Source organism: Ammospiza caudacuta, chromosome 13 (genome assembly GCF_027887145.1).
Source record: "Ammospiza caudacuta isolate bAmmCau1 chromosome 13, bAmmCau1.pri, whole genome shotgun sequence".
NCBI classification, from domain to species: domain Eukaryota; kingdom Metazoa; phylum Chordata; class Aves; order Passeriformes; family Passerellidae; genus Ammospiza; species Ammospiza caudacuta.
Window position 1 is genome coordinate 14457551 of NC_080605.1, and position 18515 is coordinate 14476065.

At 41.6% G+C, this 18515-nt stretch overlaps 1 protein-coding gene across 1 annotated transcript in view; it reads left to right on the forward strand.

The window, feature by feature from the left end:
- Nucleotides 1-18515, forward strand: part of GLG1 (golgi glycoprotein 1) — a 77239-nt gene that overhangs the window by 23750 nt on the left and 34974 nt on the right. Inside the window, exons 2-3 of the mRNA XM_058813275.1 lie at nucleotides 14120-14152; nucleotides 16845-16931. Coding sequence (XP_058669258.1) covers nucleotides 14120-14152; nucleotides 16845-16931 — 120 coding nt within the window. The remainder of the gene's footprint in view (nucleotides 1-14119; nucleotides 14153-16844; nucleotides 16932-18515) is intronic.

The window sequence follows — 18515 nt, forward strand, 5'->3', positions numbered from 1 at the left end:
GCTCTCACTGTGTATGTCATCTCTCTTCCTTATTGTGCCATTTGAGTTCAAAGTGATTTTGTATAAGATTTTGTGTGATACCTTTCTAATTATTGGGAGGATTGGAAAACCCCTAAGGGCTGTCTCTGAATGCTGAATAGGTGCTGGAGAAGATTTTGCTCTTGAATTCTTTCTCCATCTGCTCTTGTTTTTTTTAAGATGCCTCAAACTCTTGTGTCTCGTTGGGATTCTTACCCAAGTGATTCCCTTGGACTGTTGAATGCTCACTTTTAGTACATATTTTGCTAAGACTTAATTTTCACTAAAAACATAAAAGTAAAATCAAAAGTGTCTCCTAAGAGGTGATATCCGTTCTTGTTGTGCCAGATATTCTTTCTTCATACACATTTATCAGGCATGCTCCTACTTCTTGATGTCATTTGGAAATATCTGACTTCTTCCTGAAGGAGATCTGTTTGATAAATGTTGTACTTCTGGTGTTCTGGGGTTTCTCTCTCCTTAAAAACTGCCTTGGGAGAATTGTGTGTCCATCCTCTACTCTGTATTGTATGATAATCCAAAAATGGAGAGATAAATTAATAATCTGATGGGTACATTTTAAAGTTTTGTTTTGCTTTTGCATGGAGATTGACAAGGTTTTTCAGGCAGCAGATTTGATTCTCACCCTGAACAAGAACTCCTCAAGGCTATTTAAAGATCTTAAGGAGACCAAAGCAGGTGGTTCTGGTCTCAATGTTGGCCTGTGCTTACAGCATTCAGATCTCACCTTGCTCTGAAAGTTGTGCTATCCCAACAAGTTTTCTTATCATGCAGATAGGGATCTGCATGCAAGGGATATGAAGGCTCACATGGGGTGGAAACCTGCTGACCTGAGAGTACTGCTGTCACCTCTGCCCCTGAATGTCCCCAGAGGTTTGCCACTGCCTTTTTGTGGGTGTGCAAACCACATCAGCTCCCTGTGCCACTTGGATAAGAACAGATCAAATTCTTTAAGTCCCATTCTCAAGCATTATCTGTTGGGGAAACATCTTTATCCTGCTTATTGGTTAGGACAAAATCATTTTCCCATATTACCAGGCTCTTCAGTGAGGAGTGTCTGAGCTTTACCACCAGCTTACTGGAACTGATCCTGAAAACTCAGTATTGCCTGTTGGGCATTTCTGTGCCTTTAGAGATTTGCAGTTGTGTTTATTTCTTCAGCCACCACCAGGCCTCAGAAGTTCTGTACCTTTCTTGGGTGTGTCTCTTCAGGTAGTTTAATAGTGTGTGACTATTGAAACCATCACCATTGACCAGAGTCTAGAATGAAGTGTTTTAATATATTAAGTGTTAATTGTTGCTGACTGAATCCTTAAACTTTGAAGTTCTCTTTTGGACAGAATAGAAAATTCTGTTACAGCAAGAAGACAGCATAGTACTGCCTGAGTACATGCCTGCAGCCCTTCCAGCCTGCCCCAGATTTTAGGTCTTTATTCCTGAGCTTTGTAATTGATTTTATTGTTTGTCAGGAATAATGGTGAGAAGGAATAACCAGCTGTTTCTAGAGCAGTTGAATTGTTGATTTAATTCCTGTGTTTTGACAGGTGAGGATTGTTCAGCAGTGATGTTGGTGGTGGTCCTGTGCAGAGCATTGTGCCTTGTGTTGGTACAGAGCTGTGGCAGTGATGAGCTTATTGCTGTTCTCCCCTCTGCCTCTCTCCCCCATTATTTTCTTTCTGTCGTTATTAGCAGAAAAGCTGTAGGTGTGCTCAGTCTTTTTAATTGCAGCTTGTCTTTATTCATAGCTTTTTAAGTAGGAGTTATGGAAACAGTAATTGGGAGGATTTGCAGGCAGGTGTCTGGCTCTCCTGTGTCCCAGTAAGACATTTTTCTACTAACGTTGCTTTCCAGAAAGCTCTTCAAGCTCTCTTCTAAAATCCAGCATCAAATGTGGCTTTTTCTTTTTCTTTTTTTTTTTTTTATTATTTTATTTTATGAAGTTGCTCATCAGTGCAAGGCTAGTCAGCTATAATTTCTTTGGCTTGAGGGGAACTGATACTGACCTGGCTGCTTACCATGGTATCATTTTAAATCCCTTGAATTACCATTATAGTTCAGAATTTTCAAGCAAAGTGCTTGGTTTTATGGCTCTATCTAACTATTGAGTTGAGCAGTTCAAGCTGAAAAACCCTAGTGCTTTTTGGAAAGGAGCACTCAAAACCACAAAATACATTTAAAGCCAAGCTTCTGTGGCAGAGTAGACCAAGTACCTATGGAGAAGTGTGCTGCACTCAGTGCTCTGGGCTTCTTCTGGGAGCAAGGTTAACAACTTAAATATGTATCTAACTTTGTAAGAAATTGCAGAGGCTTTAAATAAGAAGATTTATGTACAATTTTCTTTATTTTTATCCTTTATTCCATGTAGAGAACTGAGGAGAGGTACTTGGTTTGGTCCTGTAACAGGGCTTTTGTTTGCATATTCTGAAGGCAAGTAGAATTTTTATTTGGTAGTTTGTTACTAATCCCATGGAAGCCTTGCCTTAGCACTGGCTGTAAAGACTTATTCATCTTCATTTTTCTGTTGAACAATATTGAAGCAGTTTTATCCAGGGTTTGCTTTTCATTTAGTTATATAAAGAAAATATTATGATTTATCCAGGTGAAAAGTTCTGCAGCTGTGTACAGCACCATGCTGGTCCTGTGCTTTTGAGGAAATTATACCCAAGCAAAGGTGGGAAAAAATACATTTAGTTGGCATTTCAAAAGTAGTCTCTTAAAATGCCTCATGGATTGCATCTGCCTTTCCCCTGTATTCCATACCCAGATTCCTAAATAGCTGAAGTGTGCTCTGTGCTGTGAATCAGGCCTGCCAGTGGGTTGATGACTCATTTCCTTATTGGTGCAGATGTGTATAGTAAACGTTTCTGGATAACTCTTTTCATATGAAATGTGTCTCCCCTGTGGGAAATGAACACACAGCAATGGCTTTCATTAGGTGTGCACAAAAACTTCATCCTGAAAAAAAAGCTCAAATGGCTTTTCTTGGTGGAGGAAAGGTTATCTTGGAATCTTCTGTGATCCTGCTTGATGGTTTTGGTTTTTTTTAATCTTTCTTCTCTGTCCATCTTCAAAACAAGCTGCCATCTATACCAGCACAATTCTTTAGGTAAATGCTATAAGCATTTATTTAAGTTTCAGTAAGACTCCTTTTGAGTGGCATGTTCTACCTTTTGGCCAAGAAGGAATGAAGCCCCACTGTATTTTTCACGTCAGTAAAGGCATTAGCCCAGCAGGCTGGCTGAAAATTGTTTTAGATAAAATCTAGGTGTGTATTGCTGAAGTATAGCAGAAATTAGGTAGTAAAGTAAAATAAAGTGCATTAGCCATGTGGCACTGCTGGAGTCTCCAAGAAGAAAAATGGCATTTGTGGTTTGGTGCTGAAGTGAGTGACTGAGCCCTGCACCTGTGAGTCACCGAGCCCGGCCGCCTTCTCTCGCCAAGACATTTATAACTTGGGCTGATGCTGTGATGTATAATCTGTCTGAATGCAGAATGCCTAATGATGTTGTGAATCAGCTGGTTTCATCTTGTCTTTCTGGTCTTTTTCTTGTCATGGCTCATGTGAAAGGAGAACCAGACACTAGGGAAATCAATTTACCACAACAATTTGTGTGGCTCCCAGGCAGATTGATTTAAATAAGCAAGGAGCTTAGATTTGAATAATTTCAGTCTTGCTTGAACACTCTAGTAATCTTTCTAGAGCTTTCTAGTTTGGTGATACTACTTTGCAGCTAATCTTAGCTTTTATTGCTAAGCTTGGTATGTTTCCTGACTAAATTGATATGATCTGTAATTATTTAAATGCTTGCATGTTAATGTTTCTATCTTTTTTTAATAATGTTTTAAAATGGCAAGCCATTATCTACTGAATTACTTCTCCATGTGTTAAGCTGCTTTTGGATAGAAATGGGAAACTTAATTAAAATGCAGAAGATGACTATTGTTGAAGTAGAACTAAAAGTACTCAAATACTGGATCAAAATAGTTGTTTTACATGAAAAAATGCTTAATACCTCAGTCTAGCTTTCCTGGTCATTGTGACCTTTGAGACTTGGGAACAAGAATTTTTTTAAAAATTCTTAATTATTAGAAAGAATTGCTCTCTTAGTTCCTGTTCAGAGCCTCATCCTCAAGGCATTGATGTGAAAGCAATTGTACTTGAGAATCTGTTTTGTCTGTACCTGTGGAAAGGGCTCATTTGTCAGAAGCTGGCAATGAGCTCACAGAGCAGAAGGGTTGCCCTGGAAGTGTGTTAGCAGGTTCCCAAGGGGTGCATTTATGGCTTCAAGAGCAGATTTACCCTCTGTGAGTCTCTTGTCACAGAGCAATCCTCCAGCGTCCTCGTGAATTTTGAATGTGGTACACCTTGCCCAGTCTAGTGGATTGATGGGACCATGGGATGGACTTGGTGGTTGTTTTGGTTCTCCAGTGCAAGGAGAAAGAACTCCAATTCTGGTTGCTTGTGCTTCCTTGAATTTCTTGTTTCTTGGTCAGAGGTAGGTGGTGGGTGCCTCTCTATGACTAAGGCTTCAGTTGGCTTGGCCTCACCAGTGGTTTTTTGCCTGATCCAGAATACATGTACCTAAAATTCATTTTACTGAGGATGATGGCAAAAAATGGTAACTAGAGCTGTTAAATTGTGGGTACAACAGGATGGACACTCTGCCTGACTGCCTTAAAGAGAGTTTCAGAACTTTCTGTTGAGTGCCTTCTAATTTATAAAGGATGGTAGGTTGCAAAATTGATGGTAGGTTGTTTTCAGCTATTCTATGGGAAATGCAGCTCAGTAGTGCCTTCTGAAGTGCAGGGTAGCTTAGGGAGCAGGGTTTATTTTAGATGTGCATCTTATGGTCAGCCCTTCCTGTATGGGAAGAACTTGAAGTGGAGGGGGGGCATTGTGCTCTTTCTAGGACTCTCTAAAAATAGCCTTCAGATCTTTCCTGCTGAGTTCAGCAGGCAATGGTGAGAATCCAGCAAAACAGATCTCATGGGAGAAACTCATCCAGGGTTGGAGAAATCCTGTGGACTGCTAAGGCAATGTCCTATTTCTCTGTTGCAGAGTGATGCTGCTCACAAGCTGCTGTTGTGGGCTGTGCTGTGGACCTTAATATGTGTTAGCCCTTTGTGCTTATTTGCTTATTCCCCCTGTGTACAAGTGCAATGTTGTTCCTTAAGTGAATTTATCCTGGCCTCTCTAGTTTAATGGACTGCTTTCTTTTGAATAACCAGAGAAGTTGCTTTGGAAGAATTGGAGAATGAATAACAGAGCAAGTCAGGCTTTTTCCTGACATGGGGTGGTCTCTTAAAGTATTTTAAAATCCTGGCTTCTGGCCATTATTAGTGGTGTCAAGTCAAGAGCTTGTGTGGCTTTTGACTTGACATGGCTCTTCTCAGCTCCCATGTTATGTCTGTCATGGTGAACTTACCCTGGGATGTGTCCTATCAGTGTTTTCATTGTGTCACCACAGCCTTGGGGAGCCTCAGGCTGCCAGTGGAGTCTCTGGGCAGCTGTGCAATCCCTACAGCTTTTCCAGTGAGCTTGTGGATGTTGTCATAAAGAGAAGATGGGCTCAGCTGAGGGGAGGGGTGGTGGCTGGCCCTGGTCATTGAGCATTTGTCAGATTTCTTTGGTGTTTGAATAGTACTGTGATCAAATTGACACATACAGGGGATGATAAAGTCAGTGACTGTAGTTGGTGTTTAAGTGAGAGAAGAGCTGAAAGAGTTTATTTTAACAGCAGGGAGTTTCCCTACTCAGGACTCTTGTTCTTCACCTGCTTCTCACTGCAGTCAAGTGAGTGATGTGCTGGGCCCCTGCAGATCTTCTGAAGAAAATTCCAGTGTTATATTTCAAATCCAGCTGTTAGGAGTGTCTGCCCTGGCTGTACTCAGGGTGCTCCTGCTTTTGAGGGAGACTTCCCCATCACATTTCATCTCACAGGCAGGTCCAGGGGACTTTCCACTTTCAGGAAGTCTCTTGCGGTGTAATAGCACTGGAAAGCTGGTGTGTGGGGTCTCTTGTAAATCCTGTCCCTCTTGTTGACATTGCCAGATAACAAAACTGATGTTGAATACTGCATGGGAATTCTGGGTGACATACACCATGCAGAAGGTTAAAATAGTCCTGTTCTTGTGACAGCCAGGGACTAGTGCTGGGTGTTGTGTAAGAACCTCTACAGGCCTGTTCATCCATGTATAATGTAATACCCATCATGTTTTGGGAGTAGTGATGTTAAATGTAATTGTTCCTCTCACCACTGTCCTGAAGGAAGAAAGGAAGACTTCAAATTAAAATTGTTCTTCTTGCGGTTTGTGGTTAAGGCTGAAGTGGCTTTTCTGAGGCTTTTGATTTTTATTGCCTCTAAACAGAATAGCTGGCAGGAGTTAAAAATAGCAGAGTCTGCTTCCCACCTGTTTGGATGCTCGTCTTATTTTGGTTTGGAGGTGGAATGCATGAATGTAAATCGTTAGGATTAAAGCAGTGCTGCTCGTGCCCTGAGCAGGGGCAGGAGGTGCTGGAGATGCTTATTGTGCCTTGGTGAGAATGGGCTCCTGATTGATGTGACACATGTGCCTTGCTGCAGGAGGGGGAGGGATCCTTGGGAGCACTGTGTGGCTTTCAGTGTGGAAAATTGGAGTCACAAGCCTGCATGTTGAATAACAAAGACAAATATGAATATTGGCTGGTGGAGTGTTGAGGGCATTGTTCACTCTGCTGAATGAAGCAACAGCCCTTGGCAGGGGAGCCTGGTGCTGGTTAGAGGTGCTCTCCAGCAGTGGTGGTGGAATGGAGCTGTGGGCAAGGGGGGGTGTCAGTGCTTCTTGGCTTTGCTCTGCAGCACAGAACTCCCTCCCCTGGCTGTGGGAGTGGGGTGATGAGTAAGCAGCCTTTGCTCTGAAACCTGCACTTCTCTGCTTTGGTACATGGAGCTTTTGGTGTGCACTGTTTTCTTAGCTCCTGTACAAAGCTAATTTACAAAGGATTTCTCTGGTTCCAGACCATGTGCAGCCAAAACATGATTCTCTGAAGAACAAAGCATGGTTAGAACACTGCTTTCATCTTAGGAGACAGGGGCTTTACCACTCCATGTACAACAGCCTTCTATTTTGTGTAAAACTGAATATTGCTTGTGAACTCTTAGCAGCTTTTTGGAAGCTTTCTGTAAAGTGCAACTTGAAGTTCTATGGGTATATACTGTCAACAGATGTGGAGTCTCTGTATTGAGAATAAGTCACAGAATTTTACTTAGATTATGAATGTATTTGATAAAAACTCTTCGTTAGCTGCTGCACTGGAATTATTTTTTGAGACCTCCATTTCTTTCTTGACTTGATTGTCCTCTGCATCACCAGTGGATGCTGTGCAGTACTGTCAGTGCTCATGCTATTGATTTTGCCTCTATTGGAATACTCTAAAGTTTATCTGCAATGTTTCTGGTTGGGGTTAAGGCAGAATGCCATTCTAAAAGGTTTGAAAGGAAAGTTGTCTCATCATAGCTTGTGGACTGCTTGATGCTGCAGGTGGGGATGCCACTGTGTGTTCCCAGTAAGCTCAGTGGTGCTGGGAGGACTATTCCATAATTCCATTTGTACTAACCTGGCAGAAAATTCTAAAACTACAGTTTCCTGTTGATTTGCTGAGTTTTGGATGGTATGATGGGCTCGAGTCAACTATAGGGGTGAGGAGGGCAGCAGTCTCCCTGTCACCTTGGTTGGTGGGACAACAGTTCTTCATCCCTTCTCCTTTTATCCTGTCTTGTGATTCTGCCAGCATCCTTGCATGCCTTTTGGTCTCTGAAGCTTTTTGCTGGCATTGTGAGAGAGCTTTCCAGGAGCAAATCCTGAAACCTCCTGGCAGGATCTGCAGCTCAGTGTCAGTGCTATGCTTAGCAGCAGAGCTCTGTTGTGGAGGAGTGTTGTGGGAAACATTATATCTGGTAGCAGTGCTGCCAAACTTAGGTGGCAAACCCATAATTTCAAGGTCTGTTTTGTTCCACAACTCATTAGGACTGCCTGGAAAGCCTTTGAGAGGAGGAAGAGAGGGACTAAGAGAAGAACAACCAAACATCTGGGGCAAATTTGGTTTGATTGTGCTGACTGTTGGAATATGCTCTGATGTGTGGATCTGTGTTGAAAGGAGAAAGGCTGAGAGGGCTCGGGGGCTTTAGAGTCCCCTGTGCAGGGAGGCAGAAGCAGCAGGGACAAGAATAGCTGGTGTGAGAAGGCTGTGGCCCTTCCAGCACAGATGTGCAGCCTCTGAGCACCCACCCTGCAGCTTTGCAGGGGTGGGAACAGCCAGCTCAGAGAAAGTGATTTGCTGGTAGGAGCCAGCAAAGATATTTGCCCAGTCAGGCAAGTGGAATCTGTGTTTCCTTAAAATTGCACCTTGGTCTGTGGTCACTTCTGATCACCAGAATTAAAGCTTGACCATTTTCTGTGCTTTTCCTGCCTTTGGTATTTGGCCATGGAGGGGTCTCTGCTGTGCAGGAAAGGTACACAGCCTGCTGAGGACCTTGCTCAACGTCAAATGTGAAACAAGCAAAACCACTTTTGACTTCTATCACAGTTACAACAGAAAGAGTAGGACTTGCTGAGCTTTCTTGGTGTTTGAAGCAGCTACTGAATAGTGGATCCTCAAAGTATGAGGGGACAGGGCCTGCTTCATCCTTGTCTCCTTTTCACGTGGCTGCTGAGCCGGAAGGACACACATGTTGTGCTGGGGTTTTTTGATGTTGCTTTGTGCTATTTTTTCTGAATAAGCATACTTAGCTTAATAGTGTCATACCCCTGGAGGATATGAAATGTCAGCAAAGGTGGAAAAGTTTGTGGAATGCAGAATTCAGTTAAAACAGCTTTAAAAAGTAGCAGAATTTGATGTGCCACTTATGCTGTGTGTGTGCCAGATGACTAAAGAAATTGCTGCTGGTCCTGATAGTTTATTTTTTATGCACAAAGTCCTGTGTATGTTTTGGTGTTTTTGTATAACTTGGGCTAATACATTTACATAAACTAGGAACACTTAACCAATGTGGACATAATTATTTGGGTAAATGATTTGCTGCATTGCAGACTTTAGCTCTGTTTGTAACTGGGAAAAGTTATTTATATGAAATAAGCGAAGTATATGGAAGCTAGGAGAGTACAGCTTTGGTGCATGATATATCATGCACCAAAGTTACCATGCTTTAAAGTGACTTTTTTCAAAGCATGGATGGTAAATATAAAGTGTTTTTGCTGACATGACAACATGGGGTTTGTTTTTAGTACTAAGAGTTCACTGGCATTAGAGACTATTTCAAGCTTGGCTTAACAAGTTTAACTTTTATTGCTCACTAAATGTGTAATTAAGTTACAACATCTTCTCATCTGTTTTGAACTTAAATTATCACTGGTTTTAACTTTCCTGTCACACATGACTTTTTCAGGATTGCAGGATGTGTGAAAATGGTTTACTGTAGCCATATGCTTCTTGGCTCAGAACTCCAGGATGTTTCAGTAGGTTTGGAGCATGGGTGGTTGTGTGATGTGTGGTTTTTCCTTTACAAAAGCTGTGTTGATTCTTGCCTAGACTACTCTATCTCCTCATGTTTCCCGAAATTCTTCTGCAGAATATTTCCAAGTGGTTGCATTGGAAAGGGATCAGGTTTGCAGGAGGGTGGCTCCACCAGATGTCTCCTTGATCCCTACCTTGCATCTGGCCTGTGCTGTTTCCAGGTGTCCAGCAAGTCTACCTAGCTTGGTACATGAGGATTGAATCACTTTATTGTGAGTTTGCTGTCCTGGCTGGGTGTGTTTGCTGAAGAGATGGCTCTTATCTGTGGGAAGGACACAGCTACGAAGCCAGTTGTCCCTTTAGCAGCTCTCTGGCCTCCTCCTTAGATGCTTCTCTACAGATCCTGGTGATAAATGTCACCAGGACATTGTGGTGGTGTTTGTTTAGATCAAAGTGAAAAACCAGAAGATGAGCTGCCTGCCCTGTGTGTCTGTGTGCACCATCCTCTATGCCATAACTGTGTGACAGTGCAGCAAACTGGGGACCACCTGCACCTGGGCTTCTGTCTACCCTCTCCTTCATAGGAATGCAGCTGCTTTCAGTGACATCTTCTCCTAATTGACTTGTTTGAGGTTTTTGCAATCTTCCTGAATTTAGGAAGAGAACATCTACTGGGTTCTTCCCATCCATAAGCCAGTTGCTTTTTTATTTGTCTGTTCTGATCCATGTTGGTTTTTGATGGCTTTTGCCTGAGCAGGTCCAAAGTCTGTTGTCTTCAATGTCTGAAGATTATCCATCAGTCAGTATTTGAGATATGCCTGGTTCTTGCTTTTCAACAAGTTCACTGTTATTCTTGCCTTAAAATAATACTGGAAATGTCTGCCATCATCCCCATAAGAGTAGTGGAAATGTCTGCTGTTATCCCATCTTCTGCTCTCAGGAGAGATTAAATTCTGGAAATCAAGGCACTTGAGCAGTTTACTTCAGACTCTTTCATTTGCATGACTTTTGCAAGGAAGCAAAGGAATCTTAGTGCTGGAGATCTAAAATAATTCCTGCAGAGTTTTCCCAAGACCTTAACTTCCACAGAGCTGTAGAACAGTTTGGGTTGGAAGGGACCTTATAGGTCATCTCATTCCAACCTCCTATCATGGGAAGGGACACCTTCTACTAGACCAGGTTGCTCCAAGCCTCATCCAACCTTGAGCACTTCCAGGGATAGGTTGTCCTCAGCTTCTTTGGGCAACCAGCCTCACCATTCTCATCCACATCAGTTGATCAGGGTACTTAGTTTGCTTCTCAGAATCCCATGGTGTGAATTATTTTTCCTTAGGATGTGCTGTAGTAAGACCAAATCGAGTGTGTGCTGTATACCCAGCTGGAAGGGGCTCTGACTGTCCCTGAGGCAGTGGCTGTAGCTGCACCCCAGGCAGTGTGCTGAGCACTGGGTGGTGATGCATGACCCTGCTTCAGTCACCATTTCCTGTTCCTGTTCCTCCCAGCATGATGATGGTCCATTTCTGCTGCTGAAGCACCAACACCTGGTGGCCCTTTGGGCCTGGGTAGTGGTGCTGGGCTGCTCACCTTGCTGTATAGTTCTAATCTAGTTTTGTACTGCTGCCAAAGCAGAGAGTTTAGAGAGGGATGGATGACTGTCATGGTTTTCTTCAGTGAGTTCAGATCTGGTGGATGGGAAAAGGCACTTTTAAACACAACAGTGCCTTTGAATTTTTCTGTGAAGTTCATAACAGTAATGCAATGTGATTTGTGGCTGTTGTTTGTGGTTGTATGGAAGAAAATGCTTTTTCTGTTCAGGCTTTCTTATATTGTTCAGGCTTACTTGTTCTAATCTCTGCTTTCCCAGGGAGGTAGGAAGTGGTGTTTGTACTCTGGAATGTGAGTGTTAGTGCGTGAAGGAGCTTGGAGGACTTCTGAGAGAACTGCAAAGGGAGGCAATATATTCCCACTGAAGCTGCTAAACAGCAAAGGCTTCTGTGAGCCCAGAGGCACACACATTTTCTGTAAAGGCTGTTTTTAATCCTTCAGTTCGGAGATGTATGAGGAGTCCTTCTCTCTTGCTAATCAGTGGAAAGTCCTTGCCATCAGCTTTCTCTCCTAAAATGCCTTGACTAGCATGTGGTGCTGGTTTAGGCTGCTCTCTTCCTTCCCCTTGCCCTGGGGGTCTTCTGAGCATCCGTGTTCCACAAGCTCACCATGTGGGACTGACACAATGCAGCTTTTCTTGCTCTTCAACTTCCCTTAGTGGTAATTTGAAACTTGCTTTTTTTTTAATGACTCTTACTGCATATAGTTCTGAAACTGCTCCCTTGGAAGGTTTCTTGGGTGGATGTAGTGCAGAGAGGGCCACAGGCAGAACGTGTGTGGGTTGCACTGGGGATATTTTTCTTCCCCTTCTTCAAACTCTGCCCTTCAGTTTATCAGAAAGAAACTGGAAGGATTGTTTTTCTCATGCTGCTTCACTGAAATAGGGAGAAGCAGGTCAGCATTGCATGGACCACTTCTCCAACATTGCAGTGGTAAGAAGGAGGATCACAGCTCTTGGCTAGCAGGGGGCCACCTTGTTCCACACTGAAAGGATTATTGGCTAGATAATACACTTTGCATATTTAGGTACTGAGCTGTGAATGAATGCAGTACTAAAGCTTAGTGGAGGTCTCAGTTAAATTCCATTACTCTTCTCAGAAGAATAAGGCTAGATTTTGTCTCACAGAGCTGAGTTTTGCTACAGAGCACAGGAAAATCTGGTATTTCAATGTGTAACATTTTATTGTTGTGTATTTCAAGAAAAGCTTGTATAGGCTTCTCAAGTCAGTGAGAACAGGTATATTTTTGGGCTCATCCTTCCAGAAAAAAAAACTGAGCTTTAATCTTTGGTGGATCTGAAGCTAAGGTTACCAGCTTTGAGAGTGCAAAAATAATTGAAGTGACCCTGAAGAGTTTTGTGGGAGTGCTCTCTGACCCTTACAAATTCTCCTGCCTGCAAATGTGTTAGGAAGTCCTGTCCTCTATAGCTGAGCTCCAGTGCTAGCCTAGATATTTTTGTAAGGAAACTATCCTTGACTAAAAGACTGAGATGGCAGTTTCAGTGGGGGGCACTCTGCCTCCCAGCTTTTTGTAGTCTAAAACCTTCATCTGTTGCTGGAGGATGTGGGATGAGAGCAGAAAATTAAGGAAAGTACACTTTGTAAGTCACAATAGTGTTGGTCTTAGAGGCTGCTGTAAAATAAAGCAATTTGGGTGGCATCTTAGTTTTCAGTTGAAAGAATCATTTCTGCAGTCTGAGGATAACTAGCAGACATCTGCTAGTCTTTTAAAAAAAAGTTGATATCCAAATTTTCAAAGTTATAATTACTTTGGGAGATAGAGTTTTAGATCATGTCAGTCTGACCAAACTGCAATTAATTGCTGTAATCCTTCAGGTACCATTTTTTATGTTCAAAGTGGAGAGGTGATTGCTGCCACTTACTGCTATGAAAAATCAAAGTCCTTTAGTTAATAATGGCTGTAATCAAGAGCTTGAAAACGTTTTCCAGGCTTGCTTTTTTCCTCATAAATTTGTGTTCATGTTCCCCAAAGCACCAATGTGTTGGTGTAGCAGATTGTGCAGCAGCAAATGTTGCACTGAAAAGCTTTGCTTGCTTCAAAACTGCTGAAATGCTGGTTCTCTGATGTCAGATCCCTGAGGTCTAACATTGTAGTGTCAATGATGTGTTTAAGCTTAGAGTGGTTTTGTGTCTTGTGGCTCTTAAAGCGTGTCTGGCATCTTAAGTATCAGTAGAAGCAGAGACTTTGTGAGTCAGGGTTGACTTTGCTGTGGGTATGACAGCCAGGTGATTTTGTCCTGCCTTTGTGCTCTTTGCTGTGGAGAGGAGATAGGAGTTTGTGTGATTAACTTTTTTCAAGGAACTCTTCATTGTGAGAGCTACTCAGGCTGAAAGGAGAATGGGATGGTTTGCACTCAGAGTTCTTTCCCAGGAACTCCCCAGGAGAATACAGTGAATATTTTGAAATGATGTATGAATATTGGATGTCACCAGTTCTCACAGTTGAAAGTATAAATCTTGGGGCTGCTTTGAACCAGGCCTTTTATGTACAAGTGAAAGAAAAGATGTTACTTCTCAAATGGGGAATGTGAACCTTTCAGTCTGGGGGAGGGGAGTGAGTCCTGCCATTCTCCTTCAGTTGTATGCACCAAACGAATTTTTCTTTAAAATCCTGCTCATACTTCTTTGTTTTCCCTCAGGTACTTTTTTGCCTTCTTAATCTGGGCAATTGTGGCAGATGCCAGTGCATTCATTATGTTTTTTTAGTGTCTACATAAATGCTGCTACTCTTGTGCTTTTGTTCTGTTGATTCACCATAGTGTCGAAGGTACCTGTTCATTTTTTGGTAATTAGATATCATCACTCTTGTGATTCAGATTTTAAAATTTCCTGTCAATTGTGTCAAGTTGTTTATTACAGTGGAGAAGAGTTGACAGTATTTTAGTTTCAAAAGTTTAGACTCTTCTCTGTTAAATGCATCACATTGGTAGTAAACTGACGCTCCTTTTCTTTCTCCTTTCAGCCAGATAATGAAATCTCTTCAGACTGCAATCATGTAAGTATTGCTTTGTTTATTCACTCTAGCTATGGCATTTGCACCTCCCGTCTCTTGTGAACCTGAGGTATTTTGCATAGTTTGGTACTTTGCAAAGGCTATTAATCAGACACATTTGGGTTTCTGTACTGGCCTTTGGAGGAAGAACACAAGGTCACTTCTTTAACCCAGTATAACAACATTGGTCTTAATGGAGACTTCAGAGTGGAACATTTTAAAGAACTTTACAAACTGTACTTCTGTATCAGGGGAGCATAGCAGACGTCTTTCCTGTTTTATAAATGGGGGGTGGTTCCCGTGAGTTACTGGGAGCAGTGTGATGTGTTCCTTTTGGCAAAGATGTGAGCAGTACTGAATTTAAACTCTTAATTTCAGCTGTTGACACCTTCTGTATTACTTTCACAGCTGCTAAATTCTTAGACTAGTTTGGAAAATGCTGTGGGGGTGTGATATTTAGAGGCAGTTTGAGACACTTGGCTGGTTTTAGAACAGATTTCCTCTCAGCACTGTGTTTAACAGTGAGCAAACTATTAGCCAGTTTTTGGGCTGTCAAGCTGACTCTTCAAATCCCAAGACTCTCAAAAAAAGCATAAAATTCATTGCTGAGGTTGGTGTTAGGTTTCTTTTGGTTTTTCTCATTTCTATTCTGTCAGCATACACAATATCAAGATCCCTAATTGCTTGGTTAGCCCTGAACACAGACAGACAAGTGCATGCCTCAGTGACAGTCTTGATTTTGGATGCTTGAGAAGCTGTATTTTGTTTTATTATTGGAAGATATATTCCAGAGATGAAGCCCAGTCATGCTGTACAACCAGTAATTTCCAACTGTGTTTATAAATTAACCTTTAGCACTGCCTGACTTCATTGGCAGCTGTAATTCTCTGTTGTGCAGGGTTGGATCAGATGAAGGGCACAACATGTTTCTGTTTAAGTCTTTCTGAAAAAGAGAAAACTCCAGTAATTAAAATGTATCTGCCTGACATTTAAATGTGCCAGCAAAAATTACCTGAATGAAGAAGAAATGGAGAATTTTAGAAGTCAAAGTTGGATCTTTCTTCTGCTGGATTAAGTGATGGCATCTCTGCTTCAAATATTGGGTGGATGTGGATTATGGAAGCCATTCACAAATAGGAACTGTGGGCTAAGTCTCATTTTCCCAGGCACAAATTGAAGGATAGTGATAAAAAACTAGACCACAGAGAGATCGTCTCTTGTCCAAATGTTTTCTTTGCCTCTGTCTGCAGTACAATTGCTGATCATCCCCTGGAAAATACTGCCTAGTGCTAAAATCAGGAGTTTCAAGCTGCAAGTTTAACCTTCTTTCTGTTTGTGGGAAGGTTCATTTGGAGAGCATCACATTTTGAGGCTCTCCAAAGTGTGAGATTGCAAATGCAGGGTTGTATTCTCATCTTGTGTCCTCTATCTTGTACTTCCATTTCTGTCTGGGAGAGACCTACAGCGCTCTTTGCAAGGGCAGGTTCCCCATTCATTCACTTTTACCTACTAAACCTCATGTTTACAATTTACTCCATCTGTAACACCCTAGTTTACCATCACTTCCTTTTTTAGCTTTTCACAGCTCCAAAACCATAAGAGGTGTGGAAGGTGGTGCAGTTATGCTGATTCTGATTTTGGTTCTCTCTCTGTGTTTCCACCCTCCTGGAGTGGGTGTGAAACTCGTGTAGAGCATGTGATTGTTTTCCCAGTGTTTTGTGTACAATTGAAATGTCAAAGTAAAAGTTTGACCAAATTTAGTCTTTTTGATATTAATTTATCACCAAGGCAGAGCTTTTTAAATTAATTTTTACAACTTCTTAATCTTTAAGTTAATGAAAAATGTTTAAATGCAGCTTAAGTTCCTGGAAAAACAGATGAGCTAACAGAGCAATCAGGCAACACTTCAGCTATTGATTTGTTGAGGTTTCACGACCCTACTTTGTATTTTTACTTTATGGTGCCTCAGGAGGACATCTGGGATGTGTGTATGTATGTGCAGGGCCCAAGACTGATTCTTGCACAATGATCCTGTGCATTGAGGCACCTTTATGAGCTCATTGCTGGCTCCTGGAAGAACAGTTCTCCTTTCAGAGGCATTTCTGCAGTCTAAGTTCTAATGTATTGTTTTGCTTAGCAAAAGTGGCCCTCCTGTAAATTTGAAATATATCTGCATTCAAAAAGTTGTCTGGTCACAGCCCTCACAGAAGGATCAAGCTGCTTTGTCTCCTGCCTTTTTTTGCTTGGTTTTTATAAGGTTTTTCAGCATGACATCTGCTCATATTGAGGGTTTAATTTGCTCAGTTCACTTGCATCTGGCAGACACACCATGGCACACAAAGGTGTGGTGGGCTAAAGGTGTTGCTAAATATGCAGCAGGTAGTAAGTTAAACCTTTCATTGTTTTATCCTCTCAGTTATGAAATATTCTTCATTTGCTATCTTTGCTTTTAATGAGTCAGCTCATGACCTTGCAGAGATTTCTGACAGCCTGAATTTGTACAATATGAGAAAATTATTGCAGATATGAAGGGACAAAAGTGTTGTCAAGGAGACTTATTATTGATCATTTCACTGTAGAAGGATGATGATAGAGATTGAGTATAAATTATGTTTCATTGTTTTCTGAAGCAAAATATTTGTATTTCTCCACGGAAACCTCTTCAACTCCCTTTCTACAATTGCTTTCTCTATAGCTCTTGTGGAACTACAAGCTGAATCTGACTACAGATCCAAAGTTTGAATCCGTGGCCAGAGAAGTCTGCAAGTCCACTATTGCTGAGGTAAGCCAGGAGGAAGGCATGGCTGCTCTTGTGGCACTGAGGCTTTTCTGTTTCTTTGTGCATTAATAGCTGATTTGCTGATTTGCTAATTAATAGCAAATTAATGTGTGAATTATGATTTGGGAAAGCTCTAGTGTCATATAGATACTATATGATTATATATCAGATTTGTACCTCTAATTAATTCAATCTCCTTGCTGAAGAAGCCAGGCACCTTAGTGGTACCAGGCAAAGAGATGGGAGAAAGAAATGCTGAACTAGCAACCCACCAGCTCCTACCAGACCTTTTGTCAGAAATTGGTTGTGAATTGGATTTATCCCCTCTTTATCATGTGTGTGACATTTATAAGTGTGGTGTTGGAGCAGGGCTTCTGCTAAGTTTAACATAAGGCTGGTTGTGGACTGTGTCTTGCTAGCAGAAGGGGTAAGCACACAGACATCAAATGATTATCAGCTTGAGGGGTTTTTTCAAGTTTTAAAGGATAGTTACTCCAAGGAGACCATGTTAGGAACTTCTTTTTAGGTTGTGCTAGGAGTCTGTGCTCTGTGTCTCAAGCATCCATTCTCCTTGTTACAGCTTCAAAGATGACTTGATCAATCATTTCTTTCCTTGTGCTCATGCTCAAGCTCTTGAGGCTGTGAGCTTATGCAGGAGCCAGCTGAGCTGAGGTCTCTTCCCCTGTTTGTGGTGGTTTTCAGCTGGACTTCAGGGAAGCAGTGGAAGGAAGGCTCTCTGCAGCTGTACAGGCTGCAGCTGACTTAGTTCACTCACTGAGCCATGCTCTCAAAAACATGGTTTGTATATCCACCGATACAATGTGACCTAGCCATAAACTTGCCTTTTAAAAAAACATTTAGTCTGCTCTAGTGTAAGTTGGTTAGTGTAAGGAGAGATCAAAAAAAAAAACTCTTTAGAAGAAGGCTAGAAGATCAAAGAGTGGAGGACAGCTTGCATCAAAGGATTGTGTTGTTGTTGGAGTTTGGTACCTCCCAAAAGCAAACACTGCCAAATCTGTTGAATCCTACTTTTTTTCGATCATAGAAAGGATCATGTTTTTCTGGTTTTTATCATATGGTGCTGCAGAATTTTTACAACCAAGGCATTCTTGAAAATGCTCTTTTAATAGTCTGTTTAATTACCATTTTTATACAGTGGCAGTCTGGAATTGCTGCAAATGATGCCCTGTAAATCTGGGATATTACATTTAAAAGCAGTGGGAAGACTATACATAATTTCAGAATTTTGCCATTTGGTGAGGGTTTTTTAGCTAAAGAAAAAGGTTAAATAAGGAACAATAATCTCATGTTTGATCTGGTGTTTAATACTGAGGCAGGTACATAAACCATTACTCTAATATTTTTTAAAGGTACTTCTACAAAACTCTTTTAAACAGATATATAGTGGGCATATACTCCTCCCATACAATATTAACCTGTTCATATTTTCCTTAAATTGCCACTAACAAGTATAGGTGACTTTTTGGGTGAATCAACTCTCTTTAAAGTATTGCTTTGCACTAAGAACAAAATACAACTAGAAAAGCAATTCCTAGAAAAAGTCATTTGGGAAATGGTGGCCGACCC